Source organism: Hyla sarda, chromosome 7 (genome assembly GCF_029499605.1).
Source record: "Hyla sarda isolate aHylSar1 chromosome 7, aHylSar1.hap1, whole genome shotgun sequence".
Lineage (NCBI taxonomy): Eukaryota > Metazoa > Chordata > Amphibia > Anura > Hylidae > Hyla > Hyla sarda.
The window spans coordinates 72,926,539-72,944,605 of NC_079195.1; the positions used below are offsets into that span (position 1 = coordinate 72,926,539).

At 45.8% G+C, this 18,067-nt stretch overlaps 1 protein-coding gene across 2 annotated transcripts in view; it reads left to right on the forward strand.

Moving 5' to 3' along the window:
• Positions 1–18,067, forward strand: part of SUFU (SUFU negative regulator of hedgehog signaling) — a 60,031-nt gene that overhangs the window by 36,590 nt on the left and 5,374 nt on the right. Inside the window, exons 5-11 of one of the 2 annotated variants that reach the window (XM_056529621.1) lie at positions 1,573–1,658; positions 1,843–1,915; positions 4,279–4,432; positions 4,757–4,868; positions 6,988–7,122; positions 11,431–11,569; positions 17,736–17,804. In XM_056529621.1, the coding sequence (XP_056385596.1) occupies positions 1,573–1,658; positions 1,843–1,915; positions 4,279–4,432; positions 4,757–4,868; positions 6,988–7,122; positions 11,431–11,569; positions 17,736–17,804 (768 nt within the window). Of the gene's footprint in view, positions 1–1,572; positions 1,659–1,842; positions 1,916–4,275; positions 4,433–4,756; positions 4,869–6,987; positions 7,123–11,430; positions 11,570–17,735; positions 17,805–18,067 lie in introns of both variants that reach the window. The other variant, XM_056529620.1, reaches the window with a different exon arrangement.

Here is an 18,067-nt window from a genome sequence, read left to right on the forward strand (position 1 = left end):
TTAACAAAATTAGTATGTTTGAAATTGCCCTATTTGACCATCTATAACTTTCTCATTTTTCCGTATATGGGGCGGTATGAGGGCTAATTTTTTGCGCCATGATCTGTAGTTTTTATCAGTACCACTTTTGCTTAGGTTTTACTTTTTATACATTTTTTATTTAATTTTTTTAAAATAAAATGTGACAATAAAAGCAGCAATTGTGGACAATTGCAATTTTTTACGTTTACGCCGTTCACCATACGGGATAATTAACAATATATTTTAATGGTTCAGACTTTTACGCACGCAGCAATACCAAATGTCTATAAAATATTTTTTTTCACTTTTTGGGGGGTAAAATGGGAAAACGGACATTAAACTTTTTTTTATTGGGGGAGGCGATTTTTTAATTTTTTGTAACTTTTTTATTTTGCATTTTTTTACTACTTTTTTTTAAACACTTTTTATGTCCCCATAGGGGACTATTTATAGCAATCATTTGATTGCTAATACTGTACAGTGCTATGTATAGGACATAGCTCGGATCAGTGTTATCGGTGATTTTCTGCTCTGGTCTGCAGAACAGAACACCCCGGGAGACGGCTGGAGCGAGGCGAGTGGACCACCGGCTGCCGTGCTGGATGATTGGATCCCCGCAGCAGCGCTGCGGGCGATCCAATCATCCAAAGTACCGCACTGCCGAAGATGCCTTGATCTGTATTGATCACGGCATCTGAGGGGTTAATGGCGGACATCCGCGCGATCGCGGATGTCCACAATTACTGGCGGGTCCCAGGCTACTGATAGCAGCCGGGACCTGCCGCACATGATGCGAGCACCGTTCCGGTGCTCGCGATCATGGCGGCGTGTAAATGTACATCATGGTGCGGTAAGTATCACATCACCATGACGTACATTTACGTCCATTGTCGTTAAGGGGTTAATCGAAGACCAGACACATGGCAGTTCTTGACTATTTAAGTGAATTGACATATGTTGCAGGTCCAGCATAGGGAGTGGTTGGAGATGACTCTGCTCAGGAAAATGCAAATGAGGAAAAATTATGAAATTAGGCTGGATTTAGACATTGGGGGACAGTTATTTAAAACCTGTGTGGAGTAAGAGTGGTGCAGTTGCCCATAACAACCAATCAGATCGCTTCTTTAACATTTGAAGAGGCCTGTGAAAAATGAAAGAAGTGATCTGATTGGTTGCTATGGGCAGCTGCACCTCTCTTCCTCTACACAGGTTTACATAAATCCTCCCCCATAGTGTTTTGTTCAGTATTTTTAGGCAATACCAGAGGCACCGATACAGAGAGAAACTGTAGTGGAAAGATGGCAGAAAATACTGTGTGTGTGAAGCCAGCCTTATGGGCAACTACTCCACCTTTTCCTTGTGATGCCAGCCTTGCAGCCAATCCTATTTTTGTATTTAATTTTTCAGAGGTCTGTTTGAAAGGATCGACAAATTTTGTTGCATGGGCAACAGCTTCATTTTGGTCTCCGTTAATAGTATATAAACTATTTAGTTTGAACATCAGTATATGCCTTTTTAGTGCGATAACATGTACATTGGTTTCTCCGTTAGATAATTGGTGTGTGCACTGAGGAGCTACATGCGGCTCAGCAGTGGAATGGACAAGGAATACTAGAACTTCTCCGCACTGTGCCAGTGTAAGTAACGCTTTGTCCTTTCATTATGTGAACTTGGATCTTAGTGTAGGATGAGGACCTACAACTGTGATCACACTCTGACTCCTTTGTATATTGTAAACATACTATGCAGTTTATTGATCTCTCCTCATAGGGAAGTGTTTTTGCTTGTTGGATAGTAATGATAAGATGTTATTCTCTTCAGAGCTGGTGGGCCGTGGTTGATCACAGACATGCGAAGAGGAGAGACTATTTTTGAGATTGATCCTCATTTGCAAGTAAGTGCCTGATGTGGACTATAATAGGGACTTCATAAGTATCTAAAGATAAAGCAGTGGACCTTTTTATAGGGGATTGTATTCTGTCCATAGCAACCAGAGTGCATGTTAAAATGATATGACATTCACATCAGACACATGAGGAGCTTTCCTGGAGATACAGATGGAAGGCCTCAGATTTACAGGGCAGAAGAATAGACTTGTATTAGTATTATCAGAACAGTCTCGTAGTCAGGCTTCATGTACAGAGCTTTGGTAGAACAGAGACACTACACATGGGACCGTATTCTGCCGTTGGAAAGAGCCATATGAACACATTTCACTAGTGCTTTATCACACCCGGTCCCTGAGGTAACCTGCCTCAGAGTTCAGAAGTAACTATCAAATTATGACCAGGCCATATAGGTGGAGCACAAATCAAAGGAACCCCAGATTTATTTCATGTAAAATGGTGTTGTAACAGAAAACAAACTAAAAGGAAACACGCTTAGACCTGTACCACGCCATGCATCACTAATATACTTCTGTGGGAAACAAACTTGCACATTGTTTTTTTATTTTTTTTGTGGTACATAATTTTTGTAAACCATAGTCAATACAAATCCCTGCTGCACAGCTTCTTCAGACCTGGCAAGTATTGGCTTGGGTGACTGGCTGGGAATCCCGGGTTCTGTTGACATTGAGCATATTACAAAATACATGATCTGGGCAGCAGCTGGTGGTGCAGTCGATTTCAATGTTGGTATACTGCTGCCTGGCAGCAACTTACTTGTAACAAAGCTATAGAAGTGAAGCTATTGAAATTAGATTACAAAAAATGTATTCATACACATAATTAAATGTAAAGGGGTACTCCGGTGGTAAACCCTTTTTTATGTTTTTTTATTTTATTTATTTTTTTCTTTTAATAAACTGGTGCCAAAGAGTTAAACAGGTTTGTAATTTACTTCTATTTAAAAATCTTAATCCTTCCAGTACTTATCAGCTGCTGTATGCTACAGAGGAAGTTGTATTGTTCCTTTCTGTCTGACCACAGTGCTCTCTGCAGCCACCTCTGTACATGTCGGGAACTGTTCAGAGTAAGAGAGGTTTGCTATGGGCATTTGCTATTTCTTCGGACAGTTCCTGACATGGACAGAGGTGTCAGCAGAGAGCACTGTCGTCAGATAGAAAAGAAGTTCAGGACGAAAAGAGCTTCCTTTGGAGCGTACAGCAGCTGGTAAGTACAGGAAGGAGTAGTGTAGAGAAAAGTTTTCCCACTTCATTGTGTCTGGGCTGATAAAAAACAACAAAAGATGAGAAAATTTTAACTCTCCTTCCTGCATTCCCCTGTAGTGTCGCTACAGCTGATCGGTCCTTCGGTTCGGTTTTCTTCCTTTTTCCGTGTGCACAGATTGTCACACGACACTCAGCCTATTACCAGCTACAGCGATGTCCCGCCTCGGCCGTTGACAGGCTGAGCTCAGTGTGACGGTCTGTGCACACAGAAAAAGGATGAAGACCGGAGGACTGAACAGCTGTAGCGACACTACAGGGGGGAACACAGGAAGGTGAGTTGGTTTTATTTTATTTTTCATTTTTCTTTTTTTTTTTTTATCCTGGGCACAATGGAGTGGGAAAACGTTTCTCTACACTACTCCTTTTTAATATTTTTAAATAAAGTAATTTACAAATCTGTTTTTTAACTTTTTGGTACCAGTTGATAAAAAAAAAAAATTGTATTACACCGGAGTAGCCCTTTAGGGTGCGTTCACACGCTAGTAACTTGAGTTATGCTACCATTGATTTAAATGGGTCCACAGACAGTCCGCAAATGTGACACTAATGCGGACTGTCTGTGGACCCATTCAAATCAATTGTAGTGTAACTTGCAACAGGTTGGTAACCCGCTGGTGGTAATAGCGTGTGAACGTACCCTTAGGGGTGCGTTCACACGCTATTACTAGCAGCTGGTTGCCCGCTGCGGGAATCCTGCTGCGACTTAAGCTACTAGTTACTAGCGTGTGAACGCACCCTTAAAGGGTTTTCCAGGTTAATGTGATTGATGGCCTAGCCTCAGCCTCAATCAACAGGGTTCTGACACCTGGCATGCTTGCTCATGAGCTGATCGGGGCATCTGTGGCACCCGCACTACACAGTGATTGGGGCTGGAGCAGTTCACTGCATAGTGGTTAGCCCTGGTTACTGCAGCCCAGCTCCCATTCACTCGACTGGAAAACCCCTCTTATGTCTTCTTGCAATAGCCTAAATAAGAATAACTAAATAAAAAAATGCTTCAATTCTTAATGCTTTTTATCTAGTTGAGCTTGCTTCAATGGATATTCTTACAAAGTTGTGGTTTGGTCATATTCGTTTTTAAGCAGGAGAGAGTTGATAAAGGAATTGAGACAGAAGGCTCTAACCTCAGCGGTGTCAGCGCCAAGTGTGCATGGGATGATTTAAGTCGCCCGCCAGAGGACGAAGATGACAGCAGAAGTATTTGTATAGGAACTCAACCCCGGAAATTGTCTGGCAAAGGTTTGTGTGTAGTAAAAAAAGCATTGGTATAATGGTTATAATTAAATCATATTTGTCCTATTTTTTGTTAGTGGTTAATTACTACAGCTCAGATCGCACTGAAGTGAATTAAGCTGACATATGAGAACAATAGGCCACTACAGTATAAGGAGTTAGTTGCCTTAGCTCTGTACACTGTTTACATCCAGGTATATCAGTTTGCCATGTAGCGGATCAGTAGGGCTGCCAGGTTTAGGCAAATCACCAATAGATAGGCCATCAACCAAAATTCCCTGGAACATTTTCTGTTTATCTAGAAAAAAGACTCTGCTTTATTTATTTCAGATACTGAACAGATCAGAGAGGCTTTGCGAAGAGGCCTAGAAATAAACAGTAAACCTATCCTGCCTCCAATAAGTTCACAGAGACATAATGGCATGAACCTCGACCGAGCACCGTAAGTAGAAAACAATGTGCGTGAAAGGACGCAGGGTTTTTCTGTTTTATGCATTTTCGTTTTTTCCTCATCACCTTCTAAAAATCATAACTCCTTTAAATTTTGCACCTACAGACTCATGTGATGGCTTTTTTTGCACCATCAATTCTACTTTGTAATGACAGCAGTCATTTTACCCAAAAATCTTTGGCGAAACCAAAAACAAAAAAATCATTGTGTGACAAAATTGAAAGGAAAAAAAAAAATTTGTAACTTTTGGTGACTTCCGTTTCTATGCAGTGCATTTTTACACCTTATCTTTATTCTGTAGGTCCATACGATTAAAATGATACCCTACTTATATAGGTTTGATTTTGTCGTACTTCTGAAAAAAATCATAACTACATGTTCGAAAATGGATACGTTTAAAATTGTCATCTTCTGACCCCTATAACTTTTTATTTTTTTTCTGCATACGGGGCGGTATGAGGGCTAATTTTTTTTCACCGTAATCTGAAGTTTTTATCGGTACCATTTTTGTTTTGATTTGACTCTTTGATCACTTTTTATTTATTGTAGAAAAAGTGACCAAAAATACGCTATTTGGAATTTTTTTTACATGTACACCATTGACAGTGCAGTTTAATTAACTATATATTTTTATGTTTTGGACATTTACCCACGTGGCAATACCACATATGTTTATATTTATTTTTATTTACACAGTTTTTTTGAAATGGGAAAAGGGGATTTAAACTTTTTTTATTAGGGAATCGGTTAAATCATCTTTAACTTTTTTTTTTTTTTGCAATGTTGTTATCCCCTATAGGGGACCATAACATTCAGTACACTAATTGCCAGCACTGATCAATGCTATGGCATATCATAGCATTGATGAGTGTTTTTTGCGCTCTACTGCTCCTGCCTGGATCTCAGGCACGGAGCAGTCAGGCCGGTAGGGACCCTTCTCGTCTCTGTACAGCTGGTCGGGACATTGCGGTTCCATTGCGGGAATGCTTTTTTTTTTTTTTTTTTTTTAAACTTTAGACGCGGCAATCAGCTTTTGATCGCCACGTCTGAAGGGTTAATAACGAGCATCACCCAAGTTAGCCGCAGATCCCGGCTGTTGATAGCGTTACATCGCGGGAGCCGGTGCAGGACGTAAATATATTACTGGTGACCTAGTCCTAAAATATTTGGGTAAATAGCGCTTCCTTGTAAGTTTTCCTTGAACAGTGGTGGTACTTGCCACCCAGGAAGGATTTTGCCAAATTTAACTTGGGGAAGGACTGGGACAAGTACTATGTAATGTATTAGGTCTGTTTAGGGTGCAAATAAGCGATGGAAGAAATTTTCCCATACATTCTATCACACTGTACATTTACTGAAGTACACAGGTAGAAATTCCCTAGGAAAAAAAGCAACCTCAAATCACAGAAATTCAAACTCCAGCCCCAAAGATGGAGAAATACTTGTAACAGACGTAAGAACTAGTGGCTAACTTTCCCTATACCCTTCCCATTTGATTGAGCTTGTATTGCTGCAGCTTCTGCTACTGTATAATAATGCGCATCCCTTCCAATTAAAGGTGTTCTCCATTGCCCCTGCATTCGGAACATTCTGTGTGACATCACGCCACCCCCCCCCCTTGTCACGTCACGCTATGCCCCCTAAATGCAAGTCCCATAGACTTTTAATGGGGGGCGTAGCAGTGACATTATGACCCCCGCAGCCTGCACCCAGCTTTCTAAACAAACGCTGGGTGCTGCACAAAGATCGTGGGGGCTCCAGTGGTGGGACCCTCTCGATCAGACATCTTATCCCCTATCCTTTGGGTAGGATATAAGATGTCTAGGGAGGGAGTACCCCTTAAAAAATGTAGTTCTTGCCCATCTGAATTGTCAGACAAATTGTAAACTCTCATATCTCAGAAACAGAAAAGTGTATCAAGAATCTATATAAGAAGGTGTGTGATCAGGGCTCCCTATGCTATTTATTGTGGTGTGTGTGTGTTTGTTTTTTGAATATAAATATCTTGTTTTTTTGGGGGCGGCCACAAGCCCTCTTTTTAAGGTGGACTTCTTTAAAGGTAATGTGTGCTTTGACTTTGTGTCATTTTATTGGTTATTTGTTTTCCAAGGAGCCGAAAAGACAGCCTTGAGAGTGAAAGTTCCTCAGCCATAATCCCTCATGAATTGATACGCACACGTCAACTGGAAAGCGTCCATCTCAAGTTTAATCAGGAGTCTGGGGCTCTTATTCCTTTGTGTTTAAGGTGATGTTTAATTCTCCCTTATATTTAAAGTACTGTGTCCCAGTTTGGTTATTTGCTGCTGCCTAAGCAGATAGGATATGGAAGTTTAATATTTTTAATCACAATGTACATAACTTAAAAAGGCTAAAAAGTCTTCATTTCAATCAACAAGCCATAGATCGCTGTTCACTTCTGACAAATGTTAAATTATATATATAAGATTGTGGAACCAAGCAGGATTCATATAAAGTGTAGTGACAGGTTTCCTTTGTCCACTTTTATATATAATAAAAAAAAAAAATATATATATATATATATATATTAATGATTAGAGCAGTGTTTCCCAAACAGGGCGCCTCCAGCTGTTGCAAAACTACAACTCCCTGTATGCCCGGACATCCTTCTGCTGCCTCTATAGCAGTTCACTGCACAAGCAAGGAGCCTTGGCACAGTGGAGAAGGCCGGGGGACCTTTATTGTCACATGCTCTTCTGTAGCCAGCCATGTTATTGACAGAGGAGCTGTCAGCCGTCACACAGAGGTTTACTGGAACTGCTTCATTAGACAACTGGGCTTCAGTGAAAGGAATCGTGCCAGAAATGGAATGTAGAAGTGGCTTACTAGGTTCATTAAAGGGGTCGTAAGTAAATGAAGAATAGGTAGTCCAGCAGTACCTTTAAAATGTAGATCCTTTATTGGGCTTTTCTTTAAAATGCAGAGCACACACCATACACCTTCACCTGGTCAGCAAACCTCTCCTATGGACGCGTTTCGAACGCATGCGCGTTCTTGATCACCATTAAAGGGGTTATCCAGCAGGATTGGGATTTTTCACAAATTTCCCCATATTAAACCAACACATTTCCCCTCCTAAATAACAGACCCCACGCAGGAACTATGTTTTCCCAGATTGCAGTGCAGCCTTAGACATTACATCACTAGTCAGGTGTTCAAAGGAGCCTATTTGTTTGAATGGGTGGAGCAACCGCTTACAGGGGCAAAGGTTTAAAAGTAATATCAGGAAGTACTACTGTACTGAGAGAGTAGTGGATGTATGGAATAGCCTTCCTGCACTTCCTGCAGAAGTGGTTGCTGCAAATACAGTGAAGGAGTTTAAACATGCACGGGATAAGCATAAGTCTATCCTTCATATAAGATAGGGCCAGGGTCTATTTATAGTATTCAGATTATTGGGCACACTAGATGGGCCAAATGGTTCTTATCTGCCGACACATTCTATGTTTATGCACAAAGGAAAAACTGAATGTTTAGGGAATCCAAAATTACTTTATTGATAAATCATATAAAACACATAAAATCATGGGCATGCATTTCCTGATGCAGGGATGCAAAGAGATAACCAGCATGAAACTGAAAAGGGGTGAGGGCTCACATCATAGAAAATGACATAGTGAAACACAGATACCTGCATGCAGGTGTAGTCAAACAACTAATATAAGTGTGTGTAATGGACAAAAAGAAGTATACAGCATAAAGTGCCAAAATATTAATTACCAAGTGGTTTAAAGTAGTAGTAAGATGTGGGCCATCACCACCTGACGTTTTGCCAGCAATTGGCTTCTTCAATGTGTAATCTGCCCTTTTATAAATATGGCCCACAGACCAATCCACATTCAGTAGACTAGTCGGCTGACATGAGTGAATGCGTCACACACTACTGATGTACATCCGGTCGCTAGAATCTGATGTCAAGATATGAACCAGAACCTCACTTCACCAAGGAGGCAGAGACCGCCCACCTATGTCACCCAGAGAGGCACCAATGGTAAGTATAAGGAGGAGTTAGATCTCAATGGGACCAATCAGGTGAAATGTTATGTAAACACCACAGTCACGACCGATGCCCCGGGGCCACCGGGCGAGGGAAAATGAAACCCCATCTAGCGACACTAAGCCCCTAAGCCTGAGCTGCTGATTTCCGAATTTAGGTCAAAAGATGGACTTTTGCTATTGATCATAACAATGGACTGGAATCCAATGACAATACTGTGATGGGAGTTCTGTATAGATCTATTTTTTTTCTGAGTTTTCAACCTAATGATTATCTTCATTGGGGTTTTTCAACCCTTAGATGACTTACATTATTATTACATTATTTTTACCCATCTTGGTTTTCTGTGGGTGTGATCGTGCATCTTTCTGCAATATAATATTGCACTATGACACCTAGATAAGTGTATTTTGTATATAACCTTTATTTCATTTTTACAATTTTTATATATTCAAAATATTTGTGTATATGTTGTTCCAGCTTTATTGCACTTTATTCAAAGTTTACAGGCCCCTTCTCAATTAGTATGGTAATGTATCACACTGGCACTTTATTCACTCATTTACCTTGTCTCACTTGGTGTGGTTTTGAAGTAGTGTATTAGGGATCGACCGATTATCGGTTTGGCCGATATTATCGGCCGATATTCACGATTTTGGACATTATCGGTATCGGCAATTACCTAGCCGATAATGCCCCGCCCCCTGGCCAGAGATTACCGTCGCCGCGGCTGCCCCATTGCCTCCCCATCCTCTGGCCACATACCGCCGCTGCTGCCCCATTGCCTCGCCCCATCCTCTGCCCACATACTGCCGCTGCCCCATTGCCTCCCCGCATCCTCTTCCCACATACCGCTGCCGCCCCATCACCTCCCATCATCCCCGGTGTTATACTTACCTGTTCCTGGGGTCCGTGCTACTTCTGGCTCCTGCGCTGTTGCCGACGAAGCCAGAAGTATCGCAGGCCCCGGGAACAGGTAATTATAACACCGGGGATGGGAAAGGCGATGGGGGGGCGGCGGTATGCGGGCAGATGATGGGGGGAGGCAATGGGGCAGCTGTGGTGGTTAGACTCAGGACCCCAGGACAGGCAGGGGGAGAGAAGCGGGTGGCGGCGGCAGTCTCTGGCCCAGCAAAAGCCGCAGCAGTTCATTGATTTAAAGCGCCCGCTTTAAATCCTTGGTCTGCAACGGCTTCTACCCCGCCGGGGGGCGGAAATAGCTGATAACTTATACCGGAATATCGGTATAAGTTATCGGCTATCTGCCTTAAAGGTGACAGATTATCGGTATCGGCCCTAAAAAATCGATAACGGTTGATCCCTAGCGTGTATGTGTGAGAGTGATGTGTGTGTGTGTGTGTGTTACATTTTATTTATCACTTTATTTATTGCTGGAACTGGCCACTCCAGCAATTCTCCCATGTGTTTATGCACCTTTTTTGTCCTTTTTTTTCCGTACATATGTATTTTTATATTTAACACGCTGTAATCACAAAACGCTGCTCATTGGTTTATTGCTGTTTTATTATTGACATTCACATTATGCGTTTTTCACATGTCAAGTATTCTCCCTTTGTTTACATATCCAGGGGTGGTGTCCTGTCCAGGCTGGTGGGCGGGGCTGGCCGGCCGGCCGAGGGCGGGGGAGGCTTACGGCCATCTATTGATATCTAGCTCCTCACTCATACACACTTTTGGTGCTTCTCCGGGTGATGTGGATGGGTAGTCTCAAGCTCCGTCCTCCGACGACATGCGTCTCACGTGGCCAGTGGGCGGGGTCCGGTCTGTTTGCATCCGTCTCCTTTGTGAAGTGAGGTTCCGGTTCCTATCTTGACACTGGATTCTAGGGACCGGATGTACGGCAGTAGTGTGTGACGCATTCACTCATGTCAGCCGACTAGTCTACTGAATGTGGATTGGTCCGTGGGCGATATTTATAAAAGGGCAGATTGCACATTGATCATGCCCTGGAAGAAGCCAATTGTTGGAGAAAAATCAGCTGATGACTGCCCACATCTTCCTACTTCTTTAAACCACTTGGTAATTATTGTTTTGGCACTTTATGCTGTATATCTCTTTTTGTCCATTACACGCACTTATATTAGTTGTTTGGCTACACCTGCATACAGGTATCTGTGTATCACTGTCATTTTCTATGATGTGAGCCCTCACCTCTTCAGTTTCATGCTGGTTATCTCTTTGCATCCCTGCATCAGGAAATGCATGCCGATGATTTTATGCGTTTTTATATGATGTATCAAAGTAATTTTGGATTCCCTGAACGTTTTGTTTTTCCTTTGTGCATACATTTCCCCACATGACAGTTCATAAAAAAAAAAGCAAAAAATAAAAATAAACTTTAACTTAACTCCACCGGTGCCTCTGGTGTCCTGATCTGGTCCCCTCTGCTGTCCTCTGTTTTCTTATGCACTGTTACATGGGCAAAATAGGGAACAATCCTCCTTTGTTTTTTTTTCTGCAGATGAACCAGGTTTTTCCATTCGCCTTATTGAATTCCTTCTTTTATATCTCATCTAGGGGTAGACTGTTACATGGACGACACTTTACATATAAGAGCATTACGGGAGACACGGCAATAACTTTTGTGTCTACAGGCGTTGAAGGAGCTTTTGCTACAGAAGAGCATCCTTATGCAGCACATGGTCCATGGTTACAGGTAAGAAGTCTTCTCAGGTTTGGCGTAGAGCTTATAGGTTTTGTTTCTTAATACACAATTTCAGACTAATATTTCAGTAACTTAGGGTATGTTCACACTGTGGAATTCCCGCAGTATTACACAAGTAGAATTCCGAGCAGTGAACATTTCCGTCAGTGTGAACGGGTCTTCCGCGAGACCCGTTCACACTGCGGAATTTCAGCGGCGTACAATTCTGCTGCTGAAATTGTTCCACGCAAAGAAAGAACATGTTCATTCTTTGTGCAGAATTCCGCGAGTACTGCATAGCCGTCAATGGTGACGGTGCAGTGCCCCGCGGTCCTACGGCCAAAGTTTCTTAGGTGGCTGCCGCCTGATGAAAATTCTGCAGTGTGAACATACCCTTACAGGAACACATATTTCAAAATTGCTACTATTTATTTATGTTTATGTTCTGGCTCTGAAGTACCCTTCGGTCAGGTTTTAAGAAAAATTTGAAAATATGACCTGTTAGTGATGCTTCAGGACTTGAACCTTGAGGCAATATTTTTAGTTTTGTATTTTTCAGAGGCAGTTTGGTATAACTGACATGTTAACTTTTTTTTTCTGAGGGTGCATTCACATCACGTTTTGCAGTTACAGTCAACGGTTGCAAAATGTGAAAACTGGGCACTCCTGTGTCCCAACCAGTCGGCTGATTTTTGCCCTGTATCAGTTTTTTTGACCGGACTGACAACCGTGGTATGCTACAGGAGTGCCCAGTTTTTACATTTCCCAGCCGGATCTGGTGACCTTAATGGTGTGAATGTACCCTGGCTCTGCCTCTCTGCCAGCACGAGGAGTTAAAAAAATAAATTGTATAATTGAAAGAAGGACGCATACATTGAAGATGGAATATAAAGACCCATGGCTGCCATGGAAAGCCACCAGCACCCATTATGGGGACACAGACATTTTGTTCCAAATTTTGAACTGAAAAGAGGATGTATTTAAGGCTGTAAACTGCCCAAAATTAATTCCAAATATACTTTTTTAGGTTTATAGCTGTTTCTACAGCCTAGAATAAAAACACTTAATTTCTCGAGCGCTTCTTTGGGGGACACAGGACCATCGGTATATGCTGCTTGCCACTAGGAGGCTGACACTAGGCAAAAAACAAAAGAAGGCTGGCTCCTCCCGGCAGGATATACCCGCCTCCGGACTCTGAGCAACTCTGTTTTAGCTTAGTGTCAGAGGAGGCTAGACGCAGCTCTGGAGCTCTCCAGACCTGCTCTTAGTGTTTTTTCCTAGTATCGGGTTCAGTTTTGACTTTCTCTCCCTTTTTTATTTTATCTAGCGTGGGGTGACAGGAGCATGGCGCTGCGAGCTAGGGGCACGGTGCATCATGGATGGGCCGTTAACCCCTCCTCGCCAGCAGCCAGCGCCTGGTGGTGTACCTAGGGTCCAGGTCCCCCATTCGCCCCTGTTCGCCATGGCAGCTAAAGGCAGGTGGCACCAACTGGTCAAAGACGTCTGGATACGGAGGTCCCTCAGGGTGAGTATTGAGGTCCCTTGTGAAAAGTATATTGGGGGTTTATATTTCCTCATTTCCTTGGGCAGGCGAGCTACGCCAAGGCATCTTGGCGGGGACTTCCTCCAGCGATATGGCAGCTTTGGCACAGCAAGTCGCCCACGCTGGTGAATACCTCTGTTGGGCTTCCTTGGAGTCGGCACGCTGCGTGGCCTTGGCCTCGGGCAACTTGGTGGCTCTCAGGCGCTCCGTGAGGCTGAAGGCTTGAAATGCCGATGTGGCCTCTAAGCGCTCTCTCACTGAACTCCAGTTTCAGGGGTCTCGATTGTTCGGTAAGCGCCTTGACGAGATCATCTGAGGCCATGGGGGGGGAGTTCTCTCTTGCCCCAAAATCGCCCGCGGCAGGGTACTACTCCTTTTCACCCTTCCCGTTTCTCAGGCCGCACGGATAGGCCCCAGGCCCCTCAGGACAAGAGGGCTCCGTCCTGCAAGTCTCGGCCCTATTGGAAGTCGGGCCCTCGTTCTCACCTCCCCCCTCCCATGTCGGGGACCCGCAAGCCCTTCGCGGCATGAGGGTGCGCCCCCATCCGAGTCTTCTCCTCAGATGGGAGGTCGCCTGTCCCTCTTTTCGGACGTTTGGCTAGCTCATGTCCAGGATTCCTGGGTTCAGGAGGTAGTTTCCCAGGGTTATCGCATAGAGTTCGTTTCTATGCCCCGGGATCTTTTTTTCCGATCCCGCCCTCCTCTGTCCCCAGCTCTGGCTGCAGCTTTTCAGGTGGCCCTCCGCAATCTTCTTTCCCAAGGTGTGATTGTTCCGGTCCCTCCTTAGGACCGCTTCTCGGGGTTCTACTCGAACCTCTTCGTGGTCCCCAAGAAGGATGGCTCGGTTTGTCCGATCCTCGACCTCAAACTCCTGAACCAACACGTGCGCCTCAGGCATTTTCGAATGGAGTCTCTGAGGTCGGTTGTGGCTTCAATGGATCAAGGGGAGTTCCTCTCCTCCGTGGACATCCGGGATGCTTACCTACACATTCCTATCTTCCCGGCCCACCACCGCTTCCTCAGGTTCGCTGTCCCCGAGGGTCCTTTCCAATTTGTTGCCCTACCTTTCGGGCTGGCTACTGCGGCCCGTGTCTTTACCAAGGTGTTGGCGGCAGTGGTGGCTCTTCTCCACTCTCGGGGCATCTCGGTTCTACCGTACCTCGACGACCTGCTCATCAAGGTGCCCTCCTTGGAGCAGAATCGGTCCAGCCTCAGCATCCCCCTCCAGACCCTCTCCAGGTTTGGTTGGATTGTCAACCATGAGAAGTCCCATCTGTCCCAGTCGCTGTTTTTTCTGGGGCTCCACTTCGACACAGCGGCTGATCGTGTCTCCCTGCCGGAGGACAAACTCCAGGCACTCCTGTTGGGGGCCCGCTCCCTTCGGGCCCATTTCCCATCCGCACCTGCATGTCCGTTTTGGTGAAGATGGTAGCCGCCATGGAGGCAGTGCCCTTGCTCAATTCCGCTGCTGTCCTCTCCAATGGGCCATCCTGTCCCAGTGGGACAAGTCCCCCTTGTCTCTCCAACGCAGGATCCAGCTCTCTCCCCAGGTACGCCTCTCCCTCCTTTGGTGGCTCCGGTCCCCTCTTCCCCGAGGGGGTCGTTCCTTCCGGCCCCTCAGCTGGCATGTCCTTACCACTGACGCCAGCCTCCTCGGCTGGGGAGGGGTCTTCCGGGACCAGACTGTCCAGGGTTGCTGGACGGCGTCAGAGGCCAAGCTCTCTATCAATGTTCTGGAGCTTCGGGCGATCCTCCTGTGCCTTCGGCACTGGACCCGCCTTCTCCAGGGCCTCCCAGTCCGGGTGCAAACGGACAATGCCACGGCTGTGGCGTACATCAATCGCCAGGGGGGCACCCGCAGCTCGGCGGCCATGAGGGAAGTCACAAAGATCCTCAGGTGGGTGGAACTTCAGGTTCCAGTCCTCTCGGCCGTACACATTCCCGGCATCGAAAACTGGGAGGCCGACTTAAGTCGTGCCACCACGGATCCGGGCGAATGGTCTCTCCACCCAGAGGTCTTCGATCAGATTTGCCGTTGGTGGGGAACGCCGGTCGTGGACCTGTTCGCGTCACGTCGGAACAGAATAGTCCCTCTCTTCGTGTCCAGGTCTCGGGATCCCCTGGCGCTCGCAGCAGACGCCCTGGTGGTCCCCTGGACCACCTTCGCCCTTCCCTACCTCTTCCCTCCTCTTCCGCTTCTTCCCCGGGTCGTGCGGAAGCTCAAGGCGGAGGGGGTGTCGGCCATTCTGGTGGCTCCAGACTGGCCCCGTCGCGTGTGGTACGCAGACGTGGTCAGCCTCGTAGCAGACGTTCCCTTCTGTCTTCCGGACCATCCTGACCTTCTCTCCCAGGGACCCCTCTGCCATCCCAATTCACTTCCACTGCGTTTGACGGCGTTGCGGTTGAGACCGCGGTTTTGAGGGCTCGGGGATTTTCCTCCCGCGTTATCCAGACTGTTCTCCGTGCCTGTAAGCCCTCGTCCTCCAGGATTTACCACCGCACCTGGCGGGCGTATTTGCACTGGTGTGAGGCCCGTTCACTTTCTCCCACTTCCTTCTCTCTGCCTAATCTCCTGTCCTTCCTACAGTCTGGACTGGAGACTCGCCTTGCCCTAAGTTCCCTTAAGGGGCAGGTTTCGGCCCTGTCGGTCCTCTTTCAACGCCCTCTGGCGTCTGACCTTCATATTTAAACCTTTTTGCAAGGTGTGGCCCACGAGGTCCCTCCTCTTTGGTCCCCCACTGCGCCTTGGGACCTTAACCTTGTTTTGGATGCCCTTCAGGGCACTCCGTTTGAGCCTCTGGCTCAGGTTTCTCTCTGTTTTCTCTCTTGGAAGGTGGCCTTTCTGGTCGCAGTCACTTCTATGCGCCCTGTTTCGGAACTAGCTGCCCTCTCCTGCCGTTCCACCTTTCTGGTTCTTTACCAGGACAAGGTGGTTTTCGGCCGGTACACTCTTTCCAGCCTAAGGTGGTGTCTGCCTTCCACCTGAACGAGGACATCGTGTTGCCCTCCTTTTGTCCGTCTCCCTCCCATTCGAGAGAGCGCCGCCGCCACAAGTTGGACTTGGTCCGGGCTGTGCGGACCTATTTGTTGGTCACCTCTTCCTTTCGGAATAGTGACTCCCTGTTTGTGCTCCCCGATGGGAGGCGCAAGGGGCTCCCGACCTCGAAGTCCACGATCTCCCGGTGGATCCGTTCCGCCATTTCAGAGGCGTACCGTTGCAAGGGTCAGGTGCCCTTCCGCGTGACGGCTCACTCCACCCGAGCGGTGGGGGCCTCCTGGGCGGTCTGTCACGGGGCCTCAGCCTTGCAGGTGTGCAAGGCTGCAACTTGGTCGTCCCTGCATACCTTTACCAAGTTTTACAGGGTTCATACTTTTGCATCCTCCGACGCAGGCCTGGGCCGCAAGGTTTTGCAGGTAGCGGTTTGAAATTCTGCCTGATCTTTCTTCCGTTGGAGTTGGTTTGCCCTCCCCAGGGACTGCTTTAGGACGTCCCATTGTCCTGTGTCCCCCAATGAAGCGCTCGAGAAAAGTAGAATTTTGAACTTACTGTAAATTCTTTTTCTCGTAGCTTCTATTGGGGGACACAGCACCCACCCATTGTTTTTGTTCGTGGCCAGCGGGTTTCCACCTTTCCGGGGTGGGGCTGTCTCCCTTTTTGGTCTGTTTTCCCTTCTCTGGGTGTTGTGTTCCACTGTTTGTTTTTCGGGTTGGCTCACCTTCTGCTTTGGGACTAAAACAGAGTTGCTCAGAGCCAGGAGGTGGGTATATCCTGCTGGGAGGAGCCAGCCTTCTTTTTGTTTTTTGCCTAGTGTCAGCCTCCTAGTGGCAAGCAGCATATACCCATGGTCCTGTGTCCCCCAATAGAAGCTCCGAGAAAGAGACTTAAGGAGGCACCATGGTTTCGAAACACTGCCTTAAAGAGAAATGTATTGGCAGTTTAGACTGATAATTAGGCTGCCTTTTATTAGGCTTACCTAAATGCTCTTAAAAAGTAATACCCCTTTTATTGATATGCAGATTAAGCAGTTCTGTGCACTGGAAGCATGGGAGTGTTCCTTTAACCCTTGTTGTACCGATACACATCTCTAACGCCTCCATTTGGCTGTATATCTGCAAGAATACTCCCAGCGCACTGAACTGCTGTGAAATGGGTATTACAGGGGGTCCTAATAAAAGGTAGCATAATCCTCTGTGTAAACTCCCCTTTTAGCCTCTATCAGCAGGTTGGGATGCCCTAAAGCTATCAGATTCCCTTTTAATTTTTTCACAATCGAGATATTGAAAATGTAGTTGCAGATGGCGCAAACATTTCTGCAAATGTTTACAAAGCATTGGTCCATCTCGCCATAAATCAATATATTCATTGTAGGAGTGCATGAGCACCACGATAATGCAAAGTCTTTACCCACTGTACAACTCGTAAAGCTGGTTCATAGAAGTTGCGCCATTTTCCCCCCACGAACACTGTTGGCACAGTAACAATGAAAATGTAAGAGCCATTGGCATAAAATAAAAAAATCTCTCCTTACAAAGATGCTCCTGATATAAAATCTTCCTTTCAGAAAGCAGGATCAAATGTTTTGCCAATTACATTCAAAGGCAGAATAAAAGGCTAAAACCATTTTATCTTCTTAGATTTTGTTGACAGAGGAATTGGTGGAAAGGATGCTGGAAGACTTAGAAGATTTAAGCTCTCCAGAGGAAGTAAGTTCTCTTCAGCCCATAGAGGAGATGGGGGGGGGGGGGATGAAGGTTCCTGTAAAGTGCCCGACTTAGTTCTGCAGCCCTAGATTTCTACTTCAAACATGAGAACTTGCTGGAGTGTGCCATTTCCTGCGTTCTGTAACGGGGTCATGCATTCACAATGATTTATTTATTAACTCCAGGCTTGTAATCTAGTTAAGATCAGAATACAGCACACATGGAAAATGTACAGACCAAGTTCTGGGATTCTAGTTTTCTTTTAA